The 20,326-nt window shown below is 39.1% G+C and overlaps 1 protein-coding gene across 1 annotated transcript; it reads left to right on the top strand.

Annotated features, from left to right (window-relative positions):
- Nucleotides 1-46: 46 nt before the first annotated feature.
- gan (gigaxonin) lies at nt 47-14,081 on the top strand. The gene is made up of 13 exons (XM_061036383.1): nt 47-814; nt 1,420-1,606; nt 1,835-1,949; nt 3,578-3,928; nt 4,147-4,215; nt 4,406-4,557; nt 5,107-5,228; nt 5,572-5,684; nt 6,748-6,897; nt 8,072-8,208; nt 9,532-9,666; nt 12,031-12,140; nt 12,241-14,081. Exons 1-13 carry the CDS (start codon nt 811-813, stop codon nt 12,411-12,413), a joined length of 1,818 nt encoding a protein of 605 aa, XP_060892366.1. The 5' UTR covers nt 47-810; the 3' UTR covers nt 12,414-14,081.
- The last annotated feature ends 6,245 nt before the right edge of the window (nt 14,082-20,326 follow it).

Below are 20,326 nucleotides of genomic sequence, written 5' to 3'. Positions count from 1 at the left end.
ACGAATTCCCTTCAAATTTAAAGCTCCACTATTATAATCTTTGATTTACTTTCGAAGAAAATAATATGCATACGAATAAATAACTGAGGTTGAAAACATTATTAAATGATTCATTAATTTACGTTGACATATAACTAAAAACAAAAAAAAAATCAACATTTTATTTTCTCCCACAGGAAATACTATTTTGGTTTTATGCATGGACTGTGCTCGAGCACATTATGCTAGCAGGTTGGGTTGGGATACCGTTCCGCTTCGTTTTAAATCTCACTTCTGTACAATTTATCGCTATCGGGGCAATAAAAAACGGAGTTTGGCTTAGTTTTACAGACAACTTAGACACACGTTGTTCATAAAACTTTGTTGTTATTTGTTGCGTTAGTTATTTGTCAACGATTCTCTTTGTACACAAAGTGCACCAAAAGTATTGGAACACACCTTCCGTGCACACCTTCCGCCTAGCCTATGATGCGTTTAGGGGCTGCATGATTTCTACAATACATCACGAATAAATAAACTTGTTCTCAACCATTCAATAGTTAAGCTATTTAAGTAGCTGTTTATTATAAGAGTGCTGATTCAAGTAGCTTTCTTGTATGAAAATACCTGTCAATAGCAATTGATAGTTGCCTCAAGAAATAACGTGTCATCACTGAAGTGGGTATTTACCATATTATCTTTTACCGTGAACACACTTCTTCACGTCCACTTACAACATTCTCTCATGGAATGATTCATGTTGTTCTGAAAGGTAAATGGTTCAGCCTGCAGCCCAAGCTTTAAAGAAAAGAAGTGCGCAATTCGTTATCTATGGGTAAGTAACTAATAAAGTATCAACTTAAACATTTGATACGTAAAACATGACGTAACAAGTAATAACCATTGTAAACACGCAGTGCAGAGCTGACGCCTACTACATTGGTATCTTCTAGCTTTACCCAATTGCGTGTCATTAAGCTTAATAAACTAGACCAATGTGAGCTAATAAAACAACGACACTGCATAATTGTAAATAAAGACAAAGCTAGTGACAATGTTAGTCGTCGTTATGAAAAGTACTGCAGTAGTCGACGGCTGAATTGCTATTATAGCCTTAGGCTTTATTTAGCCTTTCAATGTTCTTCATCAGCTTCTCCAAACTTCATGTTGAAACTTGTCAGTAGAAGAATTTTAAGACAAATCGTTGTTCCCACCATATTCTGAAGACAGGTGATATACTAAGAAGTTACTTAACATCGTTTAAATATTGTAAACACAAATCATTGCTTGCTCTGTGTTGTGTCAGTAACGCATGTGAATGAGTAGCTAAGTTATTTTCATAAATTCAACATAAATTTTGTCTTCTGTTTTTTTTTTTTTTTTTTGCCTGCCAAATTGAAGGATAACCTCCTTTTTTAATTTGTTTGAAATCAAATGTAGACATGCCTCTGTCAGGATCAAGTGACCCTGGCTCGAGGGTTTCAGACCCACAACATTCCCAGAAACTCCTCAGGGTCCTTCGAATCTTCTGGCAAGAGCAAAGTTTCCACGATGCAGTGCTGGTGGTGGATGGAGAGGAGCTTCCGGTCCAGAAGAACATCCTGGCTGCTGCTAGCCCTTACATCAGGTCAGAACATGTGTCAGTGTATCTATATGCTCTGATCATTCAGCACAATCATTAAATCATACAAGTCATAGAATACCTGCTAGAATACAACCCAACCATGCATTTGATATTGTTTGTTGATGTTTTCTGTCCATTTTCACATCTGATTCGGTCCTGCATTATATTAGAAAATACTTCAGGTTTCTAGTTTAAATCTTTATATTCACTTTTTAATTGATTTTATGCTAGGACCAAACTCAACTACAATCCTCCAAAGGAAGACGGGTCTACATACAGAATTGAGCTGCAGGGGGTCTCCATGTCTATAATGAAACATATTTTGGACTACATCTTCAGTGGTGAAGTAAGTAAAGAAACTTTAATGGTGGATTCCTGTATTTAAAAAAAATGAACTGAGCTCTATATTTTACATATGCTGTGGTCAAAAGACTAAAAGGTACAAAACATTTTGGAACGGCCCCAGTAGATGACTCTGTCCCCTTCACGATGAATGTGCTCATCAAAGTGCTCCATTACAATGCTTTGGGTTTTGCCACTTTAAAGAGTCTGATATAGAAGAAACGATCCTGTCAGAGATAGACCTTTCTGTTAAGCAAAGATCATTTCCATAACCAGAAGCACCTGTTTAACCCTTTCTCTTCTAAGCCACCTGGCATCAGTGACAATAAAAAGGTATTTTTACCTGACAGAACATGGGAGTTTCTAATCTACCACTGAATTATTGGTCAGTGTTTTACATCTGCTTTCTGAGGGAAAGCTCTGATCCAACACAACAAGGTAACACAACAAACTAACTTGGCAGGAGTAGACCATAAACTCCAGTGTTCTGTTGTTTTCCTTCTGTGGACTCAGGTGGCGTCGGTTCAAAGGAGAGCGAGAGATTTCAAAAATGTGTTTATGGTTTAAATAAAATGATTCTTCCATTAAAAAAAGAAAGATTTGTGTCTCCATAGGTATCCTTTTTAATATTGCCTCACTCTTACAATAACAATGTGATAGTACCTGTGTCCTCTCACAAATTTCTTAAAGATGAATTGTAGACACAAAGGTCGTTAAGGCAGTTTGAAGGGATCTACTGGAACAATCCCCAAAAGTACTTAGTTAGTCATTAAGTCTTACTAAATATTTAATCTAAGAGCACAACATTCAAAATAAAAGAATTCCTCTTTAAAGGGATTTTCTTTTTTTTTTTATTGGGTTGTATGAGGAACTCATCCGGGTAAAAAAAAACAAAAAACTTGTTCTTTTAACTTTGAAAATTAAAATATTGAGTGTAATTTTACACTCTATTCTGATTATTTCAAACACTTCACTTTAATGCAAGACAGCCCTACTACTTTTCTAACTGCTCAAAAATCCTTAATTACTCTCATGCACTTCTGTATTGTAGTATTTTTCAGTGGTTTGGGTCAGACAGTGCTGTGGCCCGTCCACACTGAAATTTGACTTCACATTTTTTTAAGATGGTCACCCATTAAGATGTCACAGTTTGTGCTTGCTTGTGTTTTTTTCAGACATTTCAAACATGGAGTGTCTAAATTGTCTTAAAAGCACAGATGTTTTCAACAAACACTGGACTAGCTCCGCTGAGACTATCCTTGTACAACACTGAGACGACTCCACATCTAATTATACAAAACTCACGCCAAATATTCCCACTAAACTCTTTCTAAAGATCATGACTGTACACAACCATCATGGACACCAGTGCTTGATAAATACATGAATGAAACAACTCCCCTGAAGTTTCCCCAGTCCGTCTCTGTGAGGGCAGATCTAATCAGTAAAAGTTGTTCCTCTGTGTTATCTGGTTTATAAAAGTTGCATCTTGTCTGGACCCTGAATGGCACTTTACTGTTTCCTTAATATTGTATTTTCTTTTTTTCTTTTGTAAATCTGTAAAGAACTAGTAATTGTTTCATGGATTTTAAAAAGGAATGAATCATGTGTTTGTCTGTCCTTCACACTCAGATCACTTTAAGCGAAGAAACCATCCAGGACATGGTTCAGGCGTCCGACCTGCTCCTCATGACGGACCTCAAGGCCCTGTGCTGCCAGTTCTTAGAGAGCTGCATCACAGCAGAGAACTGCATCGGCATCCGCCTCTTCTCTCTGCACTACTGCCTCTACCACGTCCACTACGCCGCCACTGAGTTCCTGCAGACACATTTTGGTGACGTAGCGCATACCGAGGAGTTCAGGGAGCTGTCCCATGACCGGCTCTGTGAGGTGCTGGCTATGGAGAAGCTGAACGTGGGCAACGAGAAGCACGTGCTGGAGGCTGTTGTGAGATGGTTGGCTCATGACCCCGAGGATCGCAAGGTGGGTGATGCCAGGTTTAGGTTCAGTGTGGAGATGAGTAGTAGCTTTCATGAAAAAGAGGCAAAGAAAAAGGTCAATTTGTTGGATTAAATTCCATTTTAACGGTAAATCAGGACAAGTCCCTCACATACGGAGTCATAATTTATGCTATGTATTCTGCAAGCTTTCATTCTGTTCCAAACAACACTAAATTAATTTTGTGCGATCTGTGTTTGCAGGTCCACATGAAGGAAGTGATGTCTGCAGTGTGGCTGCAGGGCCTCGACCTGAGCTACCTGAGAGAGCAGGTAGAGAAACTATGAAAAGCTCTATAGATTCAAATGTTAGTGTTATAGTCGTAGTAGCAGCAGCGCATGAAACACAATCTAATCTCGTCAATGTCCAGTCTACAAAAAAGGCCTTCCTGTCTTTGAGGCAAAAACTCTTCTGGCTTTCCCAGGAGCTAACCACATTGTGTGTTTCATGGTATCCCATCAGGCCATGGGGGAGCCGCTGATGAGGGAGGTGATCAGAGATTACTGTCAGTCTGTGCTGAGTGATGGGCCGCTGCAGGGAGAGGCTATGCTCGCTGCCTTCAAACCCAGAGGTTACTCAGAGTGTATCGTTATCGCCGGAGGAGAGGATCGCAAGTGAGTCACTGTTTTTATATTCTATTTGGAATAGATCTTTGTATTCATCGTCATTATTTCTTTTCTTCTTTTTTTAAGATTTATTTTTGGGCTTTTTTTTTTATTTTATTGGAGAGATAGGACGGTCGATAGAGTTGCAAATCAGGGAGAGAGAGTAGGGAATGACATGCGGGAAAGGAGCCACAGGTGGGATTCGAACCCGGGCCACTCGCATGGAGGATCATAGCCTTCATACATCGGGCGCCCGCACTAACCACTGCGACCACCAGCGCCCCCATCATCATTGTTTCTGTTGTATCATCAGGGGAGAGCTCTAATGTACAAACATGACCGACAGTCTACTGAGGTTTTGTGGGTAACCCTGAGGAGTGTCAATGTCAAGAACATCTTTGGTATGAAAACATTTCAAAAAGTTAAAGACATCAAGTACAAGCACTTCCAATACAGATCAGAAAAAGTATAAATCGTTGAAATGTGTCTACAAATCTTTGCCTACATGACACACTTGGCTCATATCTTCCTTGTCTTCTATTTTTTTTTTGTCTGCAGGACCAGGAAGCCCATTGCTCTGACACGCTGCATGTGTCCGCTCTACGACACCAACAGACAGGCCTGGATCGAGCTGCAGCCAATGAGCGTCGCACGCGTCAGCCACGGGGTGGTTGCTGCTGGTCAGTGCTGGGCTTAGGCCTGAAAAATGATGAAGCACATCTTTAATGCATGAATCTTGTAGTCGGACATCAGGGGCAACTCTTGTTATTTTTTAACCTGGGTTCTGTTTTTACACGTGAAACGTCTATATGATTTAAAGCTATGAAAAGTTTTGAAATTGTTTCTTTAAATGCTTTAGCTGATGGCAGCAAAAAGTCAGATAGTAATTCAGACCCCAAATTATGTAAGTTATTTGTCCAGGTTTAAAAAGACAAGTATTTCTGTAAAGCAGAACTGTAAAGATGACTGTTCCAGGAATATGTTTGTCTTTAATAACATTTAGTTTCATGGTTTTTTTTTTAGAGGGTTTTCTGTTCGTGATAGGCGGAACAGATGAACACAACACAGTGCTGGAGAGTGGAGAGAAATATGACCCTGATTCCAACACCTGGAGCCCGATAAACACCATGCTGCAGGTAAACATGCTATCAGCTTTCAATGCCTCCCTCGGTTCAGTCTTCCTGTATAATGAACAAGAAAACGAGCAGTCCATCATATGAAGAATGTTTCTGACGCCATGAAGCAAAACATGGTCTTTTTGATTATTTCCCTTCATGACCACCAGGTGTCAGCAGCGCTACAAAACGGGTTCATTTTGTTGGCTGTTCAGACCAAACAGAAACCTCCAGTTTAAAAATTAAACCTAATGCGGAAGTGAAAAAAGCTGCAGTTCCTCCAGTATCCACTTAAAGCTGGCTCTAAAAACTAAGAATCCCTATAATGCCCATGTTAACAACATGTTAAAACGCCCAATGTTTCAGCAAAATTTAACCCATTAAATGCCTGGAACAAAAACAGCTTTGGTATTAATAGCTAATTTCTCTGTTGGTTAAAAACTCTACAGGTGACTATAACTGTATGATTCGTTATGACAGTCATAAGGATAAAAGTTATGCATACATTTGCTCAAGTTAGTTGACTGACAGGTGGGTGTATGGTAGCTGTTTACCAGGAGGCTAAAGGCCAAACCCCACCTCCACCTTTTTGTCTGTTACTAGATTGACTAAAAGTTAGGTGGAGTCAGCATTTCCATGTGGTAATAGCCACTGACGGGCTTCTTTTCTGCATATCATTCCTAACTCTCTCTACCCCCCAATTTCTGACTCCACCCACTGTCCCATCTCTAAAATAAAGGCAAAAAGCCCAAAGATAAACCTTAAAAAAAAGATAAGTGTCAGGTAAATCATCATATAACTATAACATTAAAATACTAGATTTGCATTAGATTACAGTAAACTTTACATTTTAATCATGTAGAAAAAAACCTTTGTATTTATTTTTTTCCCAAGGTTCTCTAGTTTTTCAGTGTAAAAGCTTTTGAACCTCCTTATAGAGCTTGTGCTTGATGACCTGTGCTCATAGTGTGATTGAATCTATCACACACCTGAAAGGAGCGTTCGAGCACGGAGGGCTGATGTGTATTCAGTCGTGTGTGGCACACTGCTTTGGTTTGATCATCATTTGTTCCGCTCCTCATAGGCTCGTCATAGCTTCGGTGTGGTCGAGCTGGACGGTCTTATCTACGTCCTCGGAGGAGAGAATGAAGAATCAGAGCTGGTCACCGTAGAAGTGTTTGACCCTCACTTCAATACCTGGAGAATGACCACTAGTATGACCATGATCCGCAAGGTAACCACACTCGAACAAATAATACACTCACAAAACAATAAAAACAGAAGCATGCAGTTACTGAGTGAGACATGTTATTGTCTTGGCACAGTTATACGCTTATTGTAAGTGTGTGAGTGGACACATTTTGAACACACACATAAGGAGAATCTTAACACATATTCTTCTCCATGATCTCAAGATGCACACACTACAAGATGTGAAAATCATTTGCACATCATATGCAGTAGGCTTCTACGAGATTTTACTGAGATTATCGTGCATGGCGGAGGAACACCCCTTCACTGTGACCTCATGCCAACAATGGAGCCGGCAGTTACATTTGCGATTATAATGCTTTGAGTAAGGAGGAAAAAAGTAAAGAAATGGGCTGGGGAGACGCGGACAGCATGGATAGTCTGTTCTTCAGTGAGAGCTGTTGGTAAGATTGAAACTGTCGGATGCATTAAAGTTGTCCTGCACACCTCTGTGGGTTGCGTCCTGCTCCTGGTCCCCACTACTGTCACTTATTACTGTCCACCTTTGTCTCTCGCGGTTATTGTAGTCACACACGACTTCTACCAGACTCTTCATGACATTAAATTCTCAATATCGAACATGTTATAAATCAGGGACGATTTATAACAGGGATGTTAAAAATGGATCTTTATACCGCTCACACTACAAGATAATCTGGGAAGATAATCGGCTGGGTCGTTAAGAAGCCCGCTCAAATCGGCCCAATTATCTTGTAGTCTGAGCTTCAGACCTTCATGTTACCATTTCATTTTCTGTTTTTTCATTGCATGTCTGAAGCCCCTTGTCTAAGATTTTATTGAAAAAACGTTAAAGGCCCCTAAGATAAAAATGGACCTTTTTTGTCTTCTTATTTTGTTGTTGCCACACACCATCATCTTTGTCTGTATAGAGTAAAATGCACATAACAATTAAACTACAGCAGCTATGTAGAGCGCGTCCTGGGCCATCAGAACTCGTGTGTGTATTCCTTGCCTGTTCATATGTAGCAAGATCAACTACGGAGTGAAAAAAAAAACTGATGAATAAAGTATGTCTTTTTCTTCTTCTTAACCTGTCTCCAATAATCAGACAGTACTTTTGATAATTCATTTTTCAAACTGAACCGCCCCCCTTTAAATGCTGTGAGGTGTAAAGTCGTGTCTATCTTCTATGTCAGGTCGGCTGCTACGCCTCTATGAATAAGAAGATCTATGCCATCGGTGGGGGATCCTACGGGAAGCTGTTTGACTCTGTTGAAGCCTTTGATCCCAAAACGCAGCACTGGACCGGCCTCTGTCCTCTGAAAGAGAGAAGGTAAACACAACATGTCTGATTATTGACGACCAGGACAAAAGAACGAGAAGTCATTATGATCTCATTATCTTCTCCATTGACGATATCTTAGTCACATAATAAACACATCAAACACTTCAAACCTCTAACTTCAGCCTGTAAAACTTCACATTGTTCTGGTTTGTATTTCTAACAGTAAGTGAAACCATCCTCCATGGTGATGCTCGTTGTCAGTTTAGTTTCAGTTTGAGACGCCCCCATACTGACACCAAGATGTTGCTCAAAACAAAGTGGTTGAACTAAGGATGTTGAGTCATATATTACACCTTTGTTAGTCATAGCTGAAGTGAACGAATATGTAACGATCAGCCTTCACTTTGTATAGATCTTCTGTTATGTATCAGGGATCCCCGACCACTTGAATAAACGGGTTGATAGTTGATAGTGAACATAAATATAGCACCAAGATATTTTTTTTATGTAAAGATATCATCATTTACTTTACTTAAGAGGAATAAAAAAATCTCCCATTGGTTTTGTGGACAGCCATTTTCCAAGCCTGGCGTTCGGTGTTTATTTATCTTTTTTTTCTTACCTCTGTAACTTTTGCTGCTTTGCTTAAGTGCTCATGATGGATAGGCCGGGTCTTTGTAATATAGCAATAAGTAAGGTCTTTTTACCTGCTTTTTGTAAAGTGTCTCGAGATAACACTTGTTATGAGTTGACGCTTTACAAATAAAAATTGAATTGGATTGATCTGGAGGAGAAGACAGCTATGCTAGGTGCTAGGACTTTATCTTAGCTGAAAAACTCCTGATATTTCCAGGAGCAGCTGTATGTGAACGCTAACAGCCACGTCATTCACTCGGACTTCACTCGGAGTTTCTCCTGCCAGATCCCTAGTATTTTTTTCTTAAGCAAGTCCGAGTGGGCAATTCTCCTCGAGCCATTAGGAGAGGGCGGTGACGTTTATATACGGGGAACTGGAGTCATTACATAGACTGTATGCACGCGGCCGCCAAGATCTCCCTCTGCACGTCATTAAAACGCCTACATTATGTTTTCTCTCGTCAGTATGTTGTTCTCCGCTGTGAGTAACAGCCAGGTCAGGAGAATGTCTGGAGCAGTCCTCCTGAAATCATCCAGATATTTTCAGAAGTGTATATGTGAAATGAATATCATGCAGTACTGAAGAAGACTCAAATCATTAGGAACATGCTTACAGAACAGAAGTAAGAATTAAAGAAGGAGGCTACATTTACACTAAAGACTTGTGTAGAGTCAGGCCTCTTTGCAGCCAGTGTAATCATCTGGTGACGTCTTTGTTACTTTCTTTACTTTCAGGTTTGGTTCGGTGGCGTGTGGCGTTAGCCAGGAGCTCTATGTGTTCGGTGGCGTACGAAGCCAAGAGAACGAGAACCCCGAGCAAAGACAGATGACGACCTGCAAGTCTGAGTTCTACCATGACGAGATGAGGAGGTCAGTGTGAAAAGACTGCTTCTGAAGGATTTCTTAATGAACTATTTTAAGGTCTTGTCAGGTTCTATAAATATGTAAATCAGTTCTTACCAGAGTTTTCTTTTGGAATTAAACAAACTCAAGGAAATGTTCTGTATGATTTGGAATGGATAACATTGTTAGTACTGGCTCACACTGCAGGAGTTTTAAAATCCTCCCTGATTTTGAATTTGGGTAGCATCACACACACTTCAGGAGAATCCTAACAGATATTCTTCTCCATATTCTCAAACATGCTGACACTACAATATGTGACAAAACATTTTCTTCCTTTGATTTGGTGGAAACCCAAAAACATCACAAACAAGGTGTTCCATAGGAGGAATATGGGTTGTAATCAAATACCTGAACATGTGGTTTGCTTAATATAAACAGAATTCTGTGCTACATGTTTATGCTAGCAGCAGGTTTTATGTTTCATGTTGTCAAATCATCCAACCCAAAAGGAAAACCTGGAAGAGGAAACCATCAGATTTGACAAAGATGTCCACTTAGGGCACTCAGGGATGAACTGATTCAAACTTTGTTTTCAAAGGTCAAGTTCATGTGAACACAAAAGTTGGATCCTTTAAACTGTGTATTTGTCATGGGTGGCGACATTTGACCATAATTAAACAATTGATATGGTTATTTTAACTAGAGATGCACAGATTCACTTTTTTTTCGATTCTGATACATAGTAACGGTTCGATACTTATTTTTTTAGTCATGATTAATATTGTAATCGTTGTTGTTGGTATTATGTGTAAGGCTACACAAAGCTGTAGTGAACCCAGCGTTGCATTGAATTGTGCTGGCTTCACAAACACACAGGTAGCAGAGAATTGTACTTTTGATTATATAAAAGGAACTGTTCCATCTCGTCTGTACGTCTTGATGGAGATGATTTGTGGTCACTTCTTGCTTTACAGTCTGAATGTCTTGAAAGTGAGACTGTGCAAATTGAGAATGTTTAAAGTCCCCAACAATCTTTCTTAATCTGTGACGTGGATCTGAGCCTTCAGCCCGATATCTGGTAAATACACCAGAATTGTCCCATCGCTCTAATTTGAGCTTTCTAAGCCCAACACAGTTGCAGTAGATGGCTGTTCAACATGAGTCTGGCTCTGCTCGAGGTTTCTGCCTGATAAAAAGCACTTTGCCACTGTAGCTTTGCTAAATGTTACTAAGTGCTGTGCTCGTGGTGGATTCATGATGGGTCTCTGAAGTTAACATAATAAAGAGTACGGTCTTGTAAAGTGTCTTGAGATTACATTTGTTATGAGTTGGCGCTGTACAAACAGAGACGGGTTGATATCTGAGGAATACCTGGAGGGAATATCTTCAGTTTGTCACAAACGTCCAACAAAACTCTCTGATGAAGAGATTAGATTCTGATTGTCAAACGTTAAGGAAGTGATTCCCAAAGTTGGGCCTGCACCCTCTAGATAGGACCTGAAGTTAAAAACAGGTCTTCAAAAACAATGCACACCATTTTGTACTGCAAGCAAAGCATGGCATGTTTATTGAGAGGACATCCAGGTAAACTTAAGGCAGACAATGAATCTCCAGCAGACATTATATTTCCTTGTCTTTGTTTTAGTTGTTGTGAGTGACAAGTCATACTTCACCCTCCGATTCACCCGTACAATGGCTGCTAATGAAGAGAGCCACACTCCTTCCTTTAGCCACATAACTGTGTGTGAGAGAGGTTCACCTGCAGCCGATCAATCAACACGAAACACAGATCAGAGCTGGACATTGAAAATGAACGAAGGCTGACAATCTCACTGCTGAACCTGACTTAAGAAGATCTGTAGCACAAAACAAGCCTGCACGAGTCACTGAAATTATTAGAAATAAAAACTTTAAAGAAATAAAAAGCTTAAAGAAGATCTTGATAATTTTTTTAGATAGTTGTTCACCTTCAGAAAGTCTGTTTTAAAGCATTGACTGTTACATCTTAAAAACTGTGAACTTTCATGTTGCTGCATCACTTTTAATGACTTCCTCTGTAAAAGCCGCTTGTTCGTTTTTCCAGTTTTTTGGACTGACAGAATTGTTAGTGCATATATTGACATATGTTTATGTGCTGATGTGTATGCTGAGGGTTTGGGGGCTTAAAATAAATGTGAACTGAAACTTGATGAATTAATGGAGGGAGGCGTACAAACTCTAGGCAGTAACTCTAGTTTGACATGGAAAAATCAAGAAACGGATCAAGAATAGAAGTCTACTTGAAAACACGTTTGTTTGTGTTTCTTGGTATTATTTTGAGTTTGTTGTTGTTTGTATGTTTGATTTTTTTTCTGATTTCCATATCTGTTGTGGCTGTAATGTGTACAGGTGGATGTTCCTGGACGACCAGAGCCTGTGTGTTCAGACCAGTTCATCCTTTGTGTACGGTGCTGTGCCCATTGGAGCCAGCGTCTATGTGGTGGGAGATCTCGACACGGGTCAGTTAAAAAAAAAAAAAAAAACAGCAAAATGGACAAGTTATCTTTTGGAATCATAAGTGTTATAAACGTGTAATGTTGGTGTGTGCTGCTTGTTCAGGAACGAGCTTCGACTACATCCGGGAGTTTCGGCGCAGCAGCGGGACGTGGCATCGCACTAAACCCATGTTACCCTCTGACATGTCCAAAACAGCATGCGCAGCCCTGCGCCTCGCCAACTGTCGCCTGTTCCGCCTTCAGCTGAGCCAGGGCATATTCAGGATCAGAATATGACGTGAACAACAGGCGGTGGCTCGGTATCACTCTGCACTCCACCTTTGCACACTGAAACGGTCTGCCAGCTGCAGGATTGGGTTGAGGGATTTGAAGAACACTAGTATGTTTTAATTTTTTTAGACTTAAAGATGGGGAACTGTCTGTTCAGGTTTTAGAATGAAGACGGGGCAGCAGCTCATCCAAACATGTTTTTAAACATCGAAGGTTTTATGGGATTTTTTTAATGCAATTTCTTATTTTTTAAGACATTTTTATTTTTTGTCTTTCACTTTAACGGATGCTCATTTCTTCTGTTTACTGGTGATCTTTTGCCTTATGAGGGATTTAACACTGAAAACGACTAATTAATCACAGCAGGGATCATGATTCATACTGCTGTGTCGCAATCTGCTTTAAGTTCTGCTGTATTAAGTTTTGAGATGGTGTTTGTTTTCCTTGTTATAACTTGTAGCCCACATGATCACACTGGAGGGGAGATTCAAGTGGAGGAAATGTTTCTGCTATGTTAACAGATAGTTCTGTGGGAGGTGAGACCTTTGTGTTAGTCCCTTCAAATCAAAGAGCAAGGGTATGTTTTTTTTCCATTATTTATACATGTGAAGAAACCGTCTGCACGAGGCAAAATACTATCCCTCCTTTATTTACTGCTACAATTCTTGGTATGGGCCAGAATGCAATGCAACAACAATGAAGGCACAAAGCCTCGGCACACTTCAAAGTAACTCTGATCAAAGAGGATCATTGCCTATAATACTGTGCGAGAAAACTGCGTCACAATCTCAGTCTGCCGATAAAGAACAGATCTTGAGAGGAGTCGGACTGTGCAATGAATTGTTACAACTAGCATCATGCGTCTGTGTCTATAAGAAGCTACAGCCAAAGCATAGGAACTTGTTTTAATTTGGAGCTTTATTCTGAAAGGGACAAAGTTGTGTCAGCTGCCTTATTCTGCATCACTTTAGGTTGTGTTCTGTTTGGTAGGTTTGTAGAAGAAGTTGCGTTGTGAAAATTTGGTTTTCGGATTGTCAATAATGACATTTCTTCATGCATTCCTACAGCAGCTGTAGGAGTTTAAATGAATATTGACGTCTATAGGAGCTACAAAAGCAAACGACACCAACAGTATAAAGATAAACTTATTCTATGTAGTTATTTTTCATGTCTGAAACTGCTGCCACAGAGTAGGTGTCAGACGAAGTGATAAACTGCAGAAACATCCTTTGTTTACAGTTTCCTTGGCAACAATTCTCAATGAGGGAAATGTTTGACTGTTAGAAAGAAGGCATAAAAACTGTAATTACACGTGTGCAGGGGGAAAAAACGAGCGAAGGCATAAGAGGTACCACTGGGATTACCAAAACTGAACACAAACACAAAGAGTGTAGACCCAGAGGATGAGCACACTGTGTAACTATTTATCATTTAATTACAAAGACTTGTCTGGTTTTGTCTTTGCTCTCATTTGGCTGCCTGATGTTGTTTCACCACATTTTTTCTCACATGTGTCAATGTGATTGTTGACAGAATCACACGACTGTCACATGAAACCTCTCATCTGCTGTCATGTTTATTCTTCCTGTAAAAACCCCGCTAAGCTATGCAACAAAATAACCATAAATAAGTGTAGAAAACCAGTTACTGAAATAAAGAAAATATAAAATTATAGATACATCAAAGTCATGATTATGTCCCAGAATGTTTTGCATCATGTGAATGTTTGCACCGTCGAGCACAAGCGCTTTATCTGATCGTCACTTTTTTGTCGTTGGCCGAGATGTGTGGGCTCTGCCTGGTCAGAAATAGACGTCTGTGTGAGTGTAACTCTTGAATTGCAGGATGTGTTGCTGCCTCTGTGACCTCTGACCTGGCTTTCCAGTCAGAACACTTTTGGCATCCTGACCCCGTTTGTTCTGTGTGAGTTACAGCTGCTGCTGTCTGTCCTCAGCCCAGGGCGGTGAATACACAGCCGACACCATCATTCCCCCTCTCTCTCTCATGTTATCATGTCACACATTAGAACACTAACGAAGATCAACCCTATGTGTGGTAAAGGACTATTAAAGATGTCTTGAAATTGTTAAAATGTGTGCTCATCTTAAAAGGAAATAAATCATACAACACCTAAACATACTTGTATTATCATCCTGTCATTCTGATGCTGTAGAAATATATTCATTGTAGTAGGAAAACTGCTGCATTAGCAGTTGGTATCAGTGTAGTGTATCCCGTCTATAATGACTATGTAAGTAAGCAGGTTTTGGTTATGTAAACACACAGTTTTGTATCGTAATCTAAGCAAACAAAGCAACTTAATCTAGCTCTTCAGTTTGAGTGTAAAGTGAAACATTTAAACTCCTTGATTTAACAATAAACATTCAATGTTCAGGTGCACAATTCCTAGTCTGCATCCGTTTCCCCGTCTCACATCACTTCATCAGTAGTTCAAACATCACTGACTGAATGTTGCACTTTGATCAACTTTTTTTAAAGGTCTCAAAAATTATTCCAAACACTTAAACATGTTGTTCAAACACTAATATGTGTCCCCAGTCTGTCTACAAACCCCACAATTATCTGAAAAGTCCATCCTCTCCGTCTTCTCCCTGCTCCACTTTACAGAAAATGTGTGCTCAAACAGGCCATTTGGAAATATTCCCTTCATGACATCGCAAAGGGCAGTAACCCCTCCCCCAGGTGAGAGACACTCCCACAGCTAGGTGTTTGATCTGTCCTCTGAGTCTGCCTTCTCACTGTAAAGAATAGGGCATGGAGCGAGAAAGCCAGAGCCACCTAAGCGCTTCCAGAGAGGGGGCGTGGTCAGACACAGCTCACTCGCATTTAAAGCTACAGACACAGAAACAGCCTGTTCTGAACAGGGCTGAAATAGAGTTTATAGGCATGATCAAATACAGGATCAGATCTCAGATATCAGCTCAACTCAACTTCCACTTTATTTGTCCCTGAATGGCGATTGGTTTTGCGGTAAGGCAGAACAAGACAGTAATAAGACAAAAGTACATCCAAAAAGCCAACGCGGTAAAAACCCAAGAGACATGTTTTGGAGAGCTCTGAGATGTATTTAGACTTTTTGAAAAGAAGTATAATATGTGACCTTGAAGGTGATAACACATAATTGTCACCATGAATAGCATCAGAAGAAGAAGTAAATAAATAGTAAATAAATCATTTTTACTTGTGGAAGGATTCTTTTCTGAAGTCATCTCCCTAAAGTTAAAGGGAATGACTGTATCTTGAATGTGGGTTCAAATGACTAATGGAGACAAAATGTGATGATTGCTTCAGTAAAAGGCTTCAGCCAGCAGCTGAGAGACAGGCAACTTTTCCTAGACCTTTGGTTCCCAGACTCTTCCTGCCACCTTTTTCTTTCTGCATATAAATGTGTATGAATGGGATGCATTAATACTGATTGACACTTCTAAGTGTGACCTGCTGTGTAAAAAGCACTTTGGGTACTTAGAAGACTAGAAAAGCTCTATACAAGCTCATTTGTATAGCGCCAACGCTTACCAACGCCAGTGTGACAACAAACAAACAAAAAATTATCAAGTGGCTTTTACAGAGACGCAAATAAAAGTGATACAGCAACATGACACTTCCATGAGTTAAAAGTGGATTTCATTGTGTAATAGATACAGACAGAAATGGACTCTTCACTGCTAAGGATCCTCAAATTCTTAACCAGAAAATATTTACGTTTCTGGTCTATCGCTGCCTTAATAAGGCATTACTCATAAAATAATGACGGTTCCCAAATCCCCCTTTTAGTGGACCTTGTAGAGTTTTTTCTAACCTTGGAAGAGCTCTAGAGCAATGTTTTTAAAAAGTGGAGGCTCAGACTTGTATGCTAAGTTTAGTAATTTCCGCATTGAATCACAAAAATGAATGTAGTAGATAATCACTGACATTCTTACATTCATTTCAAACACTGTATGAAAACAGCAAAGCATGTAAGCCTGTGTAATCATAAATCTAAAGAAACGTGTTCTGTTGCAGGGAATATCTCGTCCTTTTTGGCTTTTCTGTCATTAGACCCCAAGTTGATTTCTACCTCATTCTAACCAGTTTTCAAATTGTTTGTGGACATCAGAATCATTGTTTAAATTGGATTAATGATCAACAATCAAGGAACATTGATTTACAATTTATTGCACTTTATGAAAAAGTAATTATTGCCACACCCGGTTCAAAAGTGCATTTTAACAAACACAGTCTCATACACTAAGTTCACACTGTTATGACTCACGCAGAAATAAAGGATTTCCTGGAGCTCTTTAAAGCCACAGGACTAATCAGCTGAGGCTGTGAATAATGTGCTTCCTTATTTTGGTACAGACAGACAGACACGTTCCATAGCGTCCGATCATTTACAGTAAATATAACATGAAGTTTCAGAGAAGCCCTGTATCCTAAACGCACTTGTTCTCTATAAACACCTCATGACTGTCTGTAATGTGATTGGTGGAAGAAGAGGAAATACTAAGAATGGAAAATAACAGCAGTCCAAAGTGAAAATAATTGTCTTAACTTTAACCAATGTTGTGTAAGAAGGGGGGGAGGGGTGAACCTACAGTTTCAGTTTGTTCTTTTATAACTGCTGCATGAGGAAGTTTAGTCAAATGGTGCTCATGAGTGTCATTCATTTATGTCAAAGGACTGAAACACCACAGTGGTCAACTTTGTGTCCCATGCATGTGTTTCTGGTTTTTTGGTTTGTTGTTGCTTTTTCGGAGTTCGAGACTGACGGATGACTAAGAGAAATATTTAGTTTCAATCTGAAAAGTGGAGCAGGCAAAAGACGGAGAGGATGGACTTTTCTCATAATTCTCAATTTCTCACAGAAAAACATGAAAAAGTGTATTTTGAATAACATGTTACATTTAAGGTTATGATAATTCCATCTATTCTATAACAACAATGCACTGAATCATCTCTATTGTCTAATGCTTTTTAAATGGTTTTATTTTCTCCTATAAAATTTACCAAAATCAAAAAATGACTTAATGAGGCATCGATTCAACACTTAAGAGATAAATAATAATATGCACATGTTGAACCTATGTGACAAAAATCAGGCTTTAAACTTTCGCAATCTGACTATTAAGGTGTGTTCAGACCAAAAGCAAAGGCATTGTTTTGCACAGAATACATTCATACAATGTGTGTGCTGAGACACAAATAGATATTTACTCCTCAAAGCTGTTCTCTGTAACTCTGGCAAGAAGCCATTATTTATGGTAGCTTTTTAATGAACTGAAATTTGCTCAGGTTAAGAAGTGAACCCTACCTTAAAACATCCTCTGTGAACCTTCAATATCCCGAACAAGTAATAGGTAAATATAAACGTAGTTTTATTGACGTGGTCAGATGTAAACATTTTAAGCTGTATGTCTGCTCCATAATTCAGTTCAGACCTTCATGACATGACACACCCTGAATTTGGTACAGAACTAAGTTTACACAGGGAAACTGTTTGGCTGATAAAGAAAAAGCTGATCTTTCACATGCTGATTGTTTATTAAAGTAACTCAGTGATTGGACTGATTAGATGTGATCAACAGTCAGCTGCAGGATTCAGTCATATCATGGAGAAAACTCAGAAGATAATATAGAAAAGAAAAGTCTCTGCTTGTCTCAAACTCTCATGCTCACTTTTTGAAGTTAAATAACATTGTCTTCTTCAAAATAAAACTAGACTTCATCAGAATGAGTCACTGGTGTTAATGTCACATGGTGTTACATTACAAAAATTAACCATCAGTATGAAGCCACACTTTAAACAAACCATTTTTGAAATAAATAAAAGAGAATCCCCTAATCTGTTGTATTACCATTATTCTTCTGTGACTCTGACTATTATGCTAGATGAAATACAACATTTTATTTTATAAAAACATTTAAATGTTGCTTAGGAGGTAACACCAGTGACAAAAGGACGAGACATGCAATCTTTAAATAAACGCAAAAAAAAAATAGTAAGCTTTCATTTATGCAAAGTCTTGAAGCCTGTAAGTTATGTGATAATATGGACTAATTTTAAGTGATAATTTAAAAATAATAATTAATACACTTTTAAGACATTCTGTAACCCCAAGAGTGGACGTTTCTGTAGAATTACCCTTAAATGATTTTATAATGACCTGATTCAAAACAAGTTGTCAAGCACTTTACTTTAACACACTTTTCCAAACACACACACACACATATATACACATATACACACATATACACACATATACACACACACACACACACACACACACACACACACACACACACACACAGGAGGCTAGCTGACCGCTCATGTGAATTGACCACCTGTCTAACTGTCTGGAGCAACAGATATCATTTGACAACATGTAGTCCTTAAATTAATTCGCCCACTGAGCCCCTAATACTATGAAGTAAGTGCTTCAGTCATTGTATCAGTTTTTATAAATGATAGCCGACAGTATGTAATAAAATATTACCAGGTCTGTCTATGTTTATGTAAAAACCTGATTATTAAGTTTGATTTGTTTAAACACATTAATATATCAAACAACAGTCTATTGCAAAAGTCTATGATGTATGATATCATGAATGAAATGTTGGCTTCAAGTGATTACCAGAACAAAGTCAGCACACGCACGCATATCAATTCTTCAGGTGATGAGTGGTAAAAACCACTGGATGCAAAAAAATATAGCTATTAAAGAAAATTAATTAATTATTGATTAATTACAGCTTTGCTGTTTTCATACAGTGTTTGAAATGAATGTATGTAAAGGTCGAGTTTTAGCTTACTAAGGAAATACATTTTTATATTCCAAAAACAGGAAGTGATTCTTTTAAACTATTTTTGTGATTGGTTTCCAGCACAGATTCAATGTTAGATATGTCACGTTATTTGCATTATTGCCTGATGAATACATCTGTCTGCCTGTAAGACACATGCTGTACATTCTGCATTTCTTTCTTTCCAGGGACTGTAACATACTCTGTGGACTCAACAGAAGACAGTCTGCTGGCGAGCCGCTCGGCGTGTTGAAACTTGTCTCCACAACAACACTGGCTGCCGGTGGTCCTGCGGCAGGAAGGACTCCCCCACTAACGGGTGATGGTGGGAGGAACAGAAATAAAGAGGATCTTTGGGGAACAGCTGGATGTCCCTGTGGGAACATGTGGACATCTCACAGGGGACATCTGAGTTGGTTGTTGTTGAGAGGCGGGACCATTGGGATGCATGCGGCCTCTGTTGCCAGTCATTTCCATTCAGTACAGACTGTTGCACTTTGCTGCTCCGCTCTGAGTAACTCACTCCTCTGAGAGTTTCAAAACCCTGATGTCATCTAACACAACTTTTTCCACCTGCCTCTGACTGATGATGTATTCCTTTGTGCGTATCAAATATAAACCACCTTTGGCCTTTAGTGCCCTCAGTTTGTTACAGACGGATGCTGAGTGATACTTCCTGCAGGTTTGAAGAAAACCCTTCTGAGATTACGTCAGTCTGTTCATTTATTTTGCTTCTGAAGTCCAGGGTAGCAGTTGGTGGTGAAAAGTTGATCAAACAACACAAGAATATCACCCAGGAGACTGAGGTTTGAGTTTTGTGTGAAACAAAGAGTAAATGCTACATTTCCATACCATGTCTTTTCTTATTATAACCAAAAAGGTTTTCATTAACTTAACCAAAAAAACAAATGAACATGAGTCTTGTGTGAGAAAGAAAAAAGAGCTTCAAATGGATGACACATAGAGAGTGGTGAACTGATAACACTAAACGTTTGGGTTGTTTGGTTAAGCATTTGGTGAAATTTTAATGATAAGAAAATTATGCTACAAACCATATTCAAATAGCTATCATAACTGACCAAAGCTTTTAAAATGGGAACTGCAGTCCACATTTA

Source organism: Labrus mixtus, chromosome 4 (genome assembly GCF_963584025.1).
Source record: "Labrus mixtus chromosome 4, fLabMix1.1, whole genome shotgun sequence".
Lineage (NCBI taxonomy): Eukaryota > Metazoa > Chordata > Actinopteri > Labriformes > Labridae > Labrus > Labrus mixtus.
The sequence above is the reverse complement of the archived record's forward strand: the minus strand, read 5'-3'. Positions and strand labels throughout refer to the sequence as shown.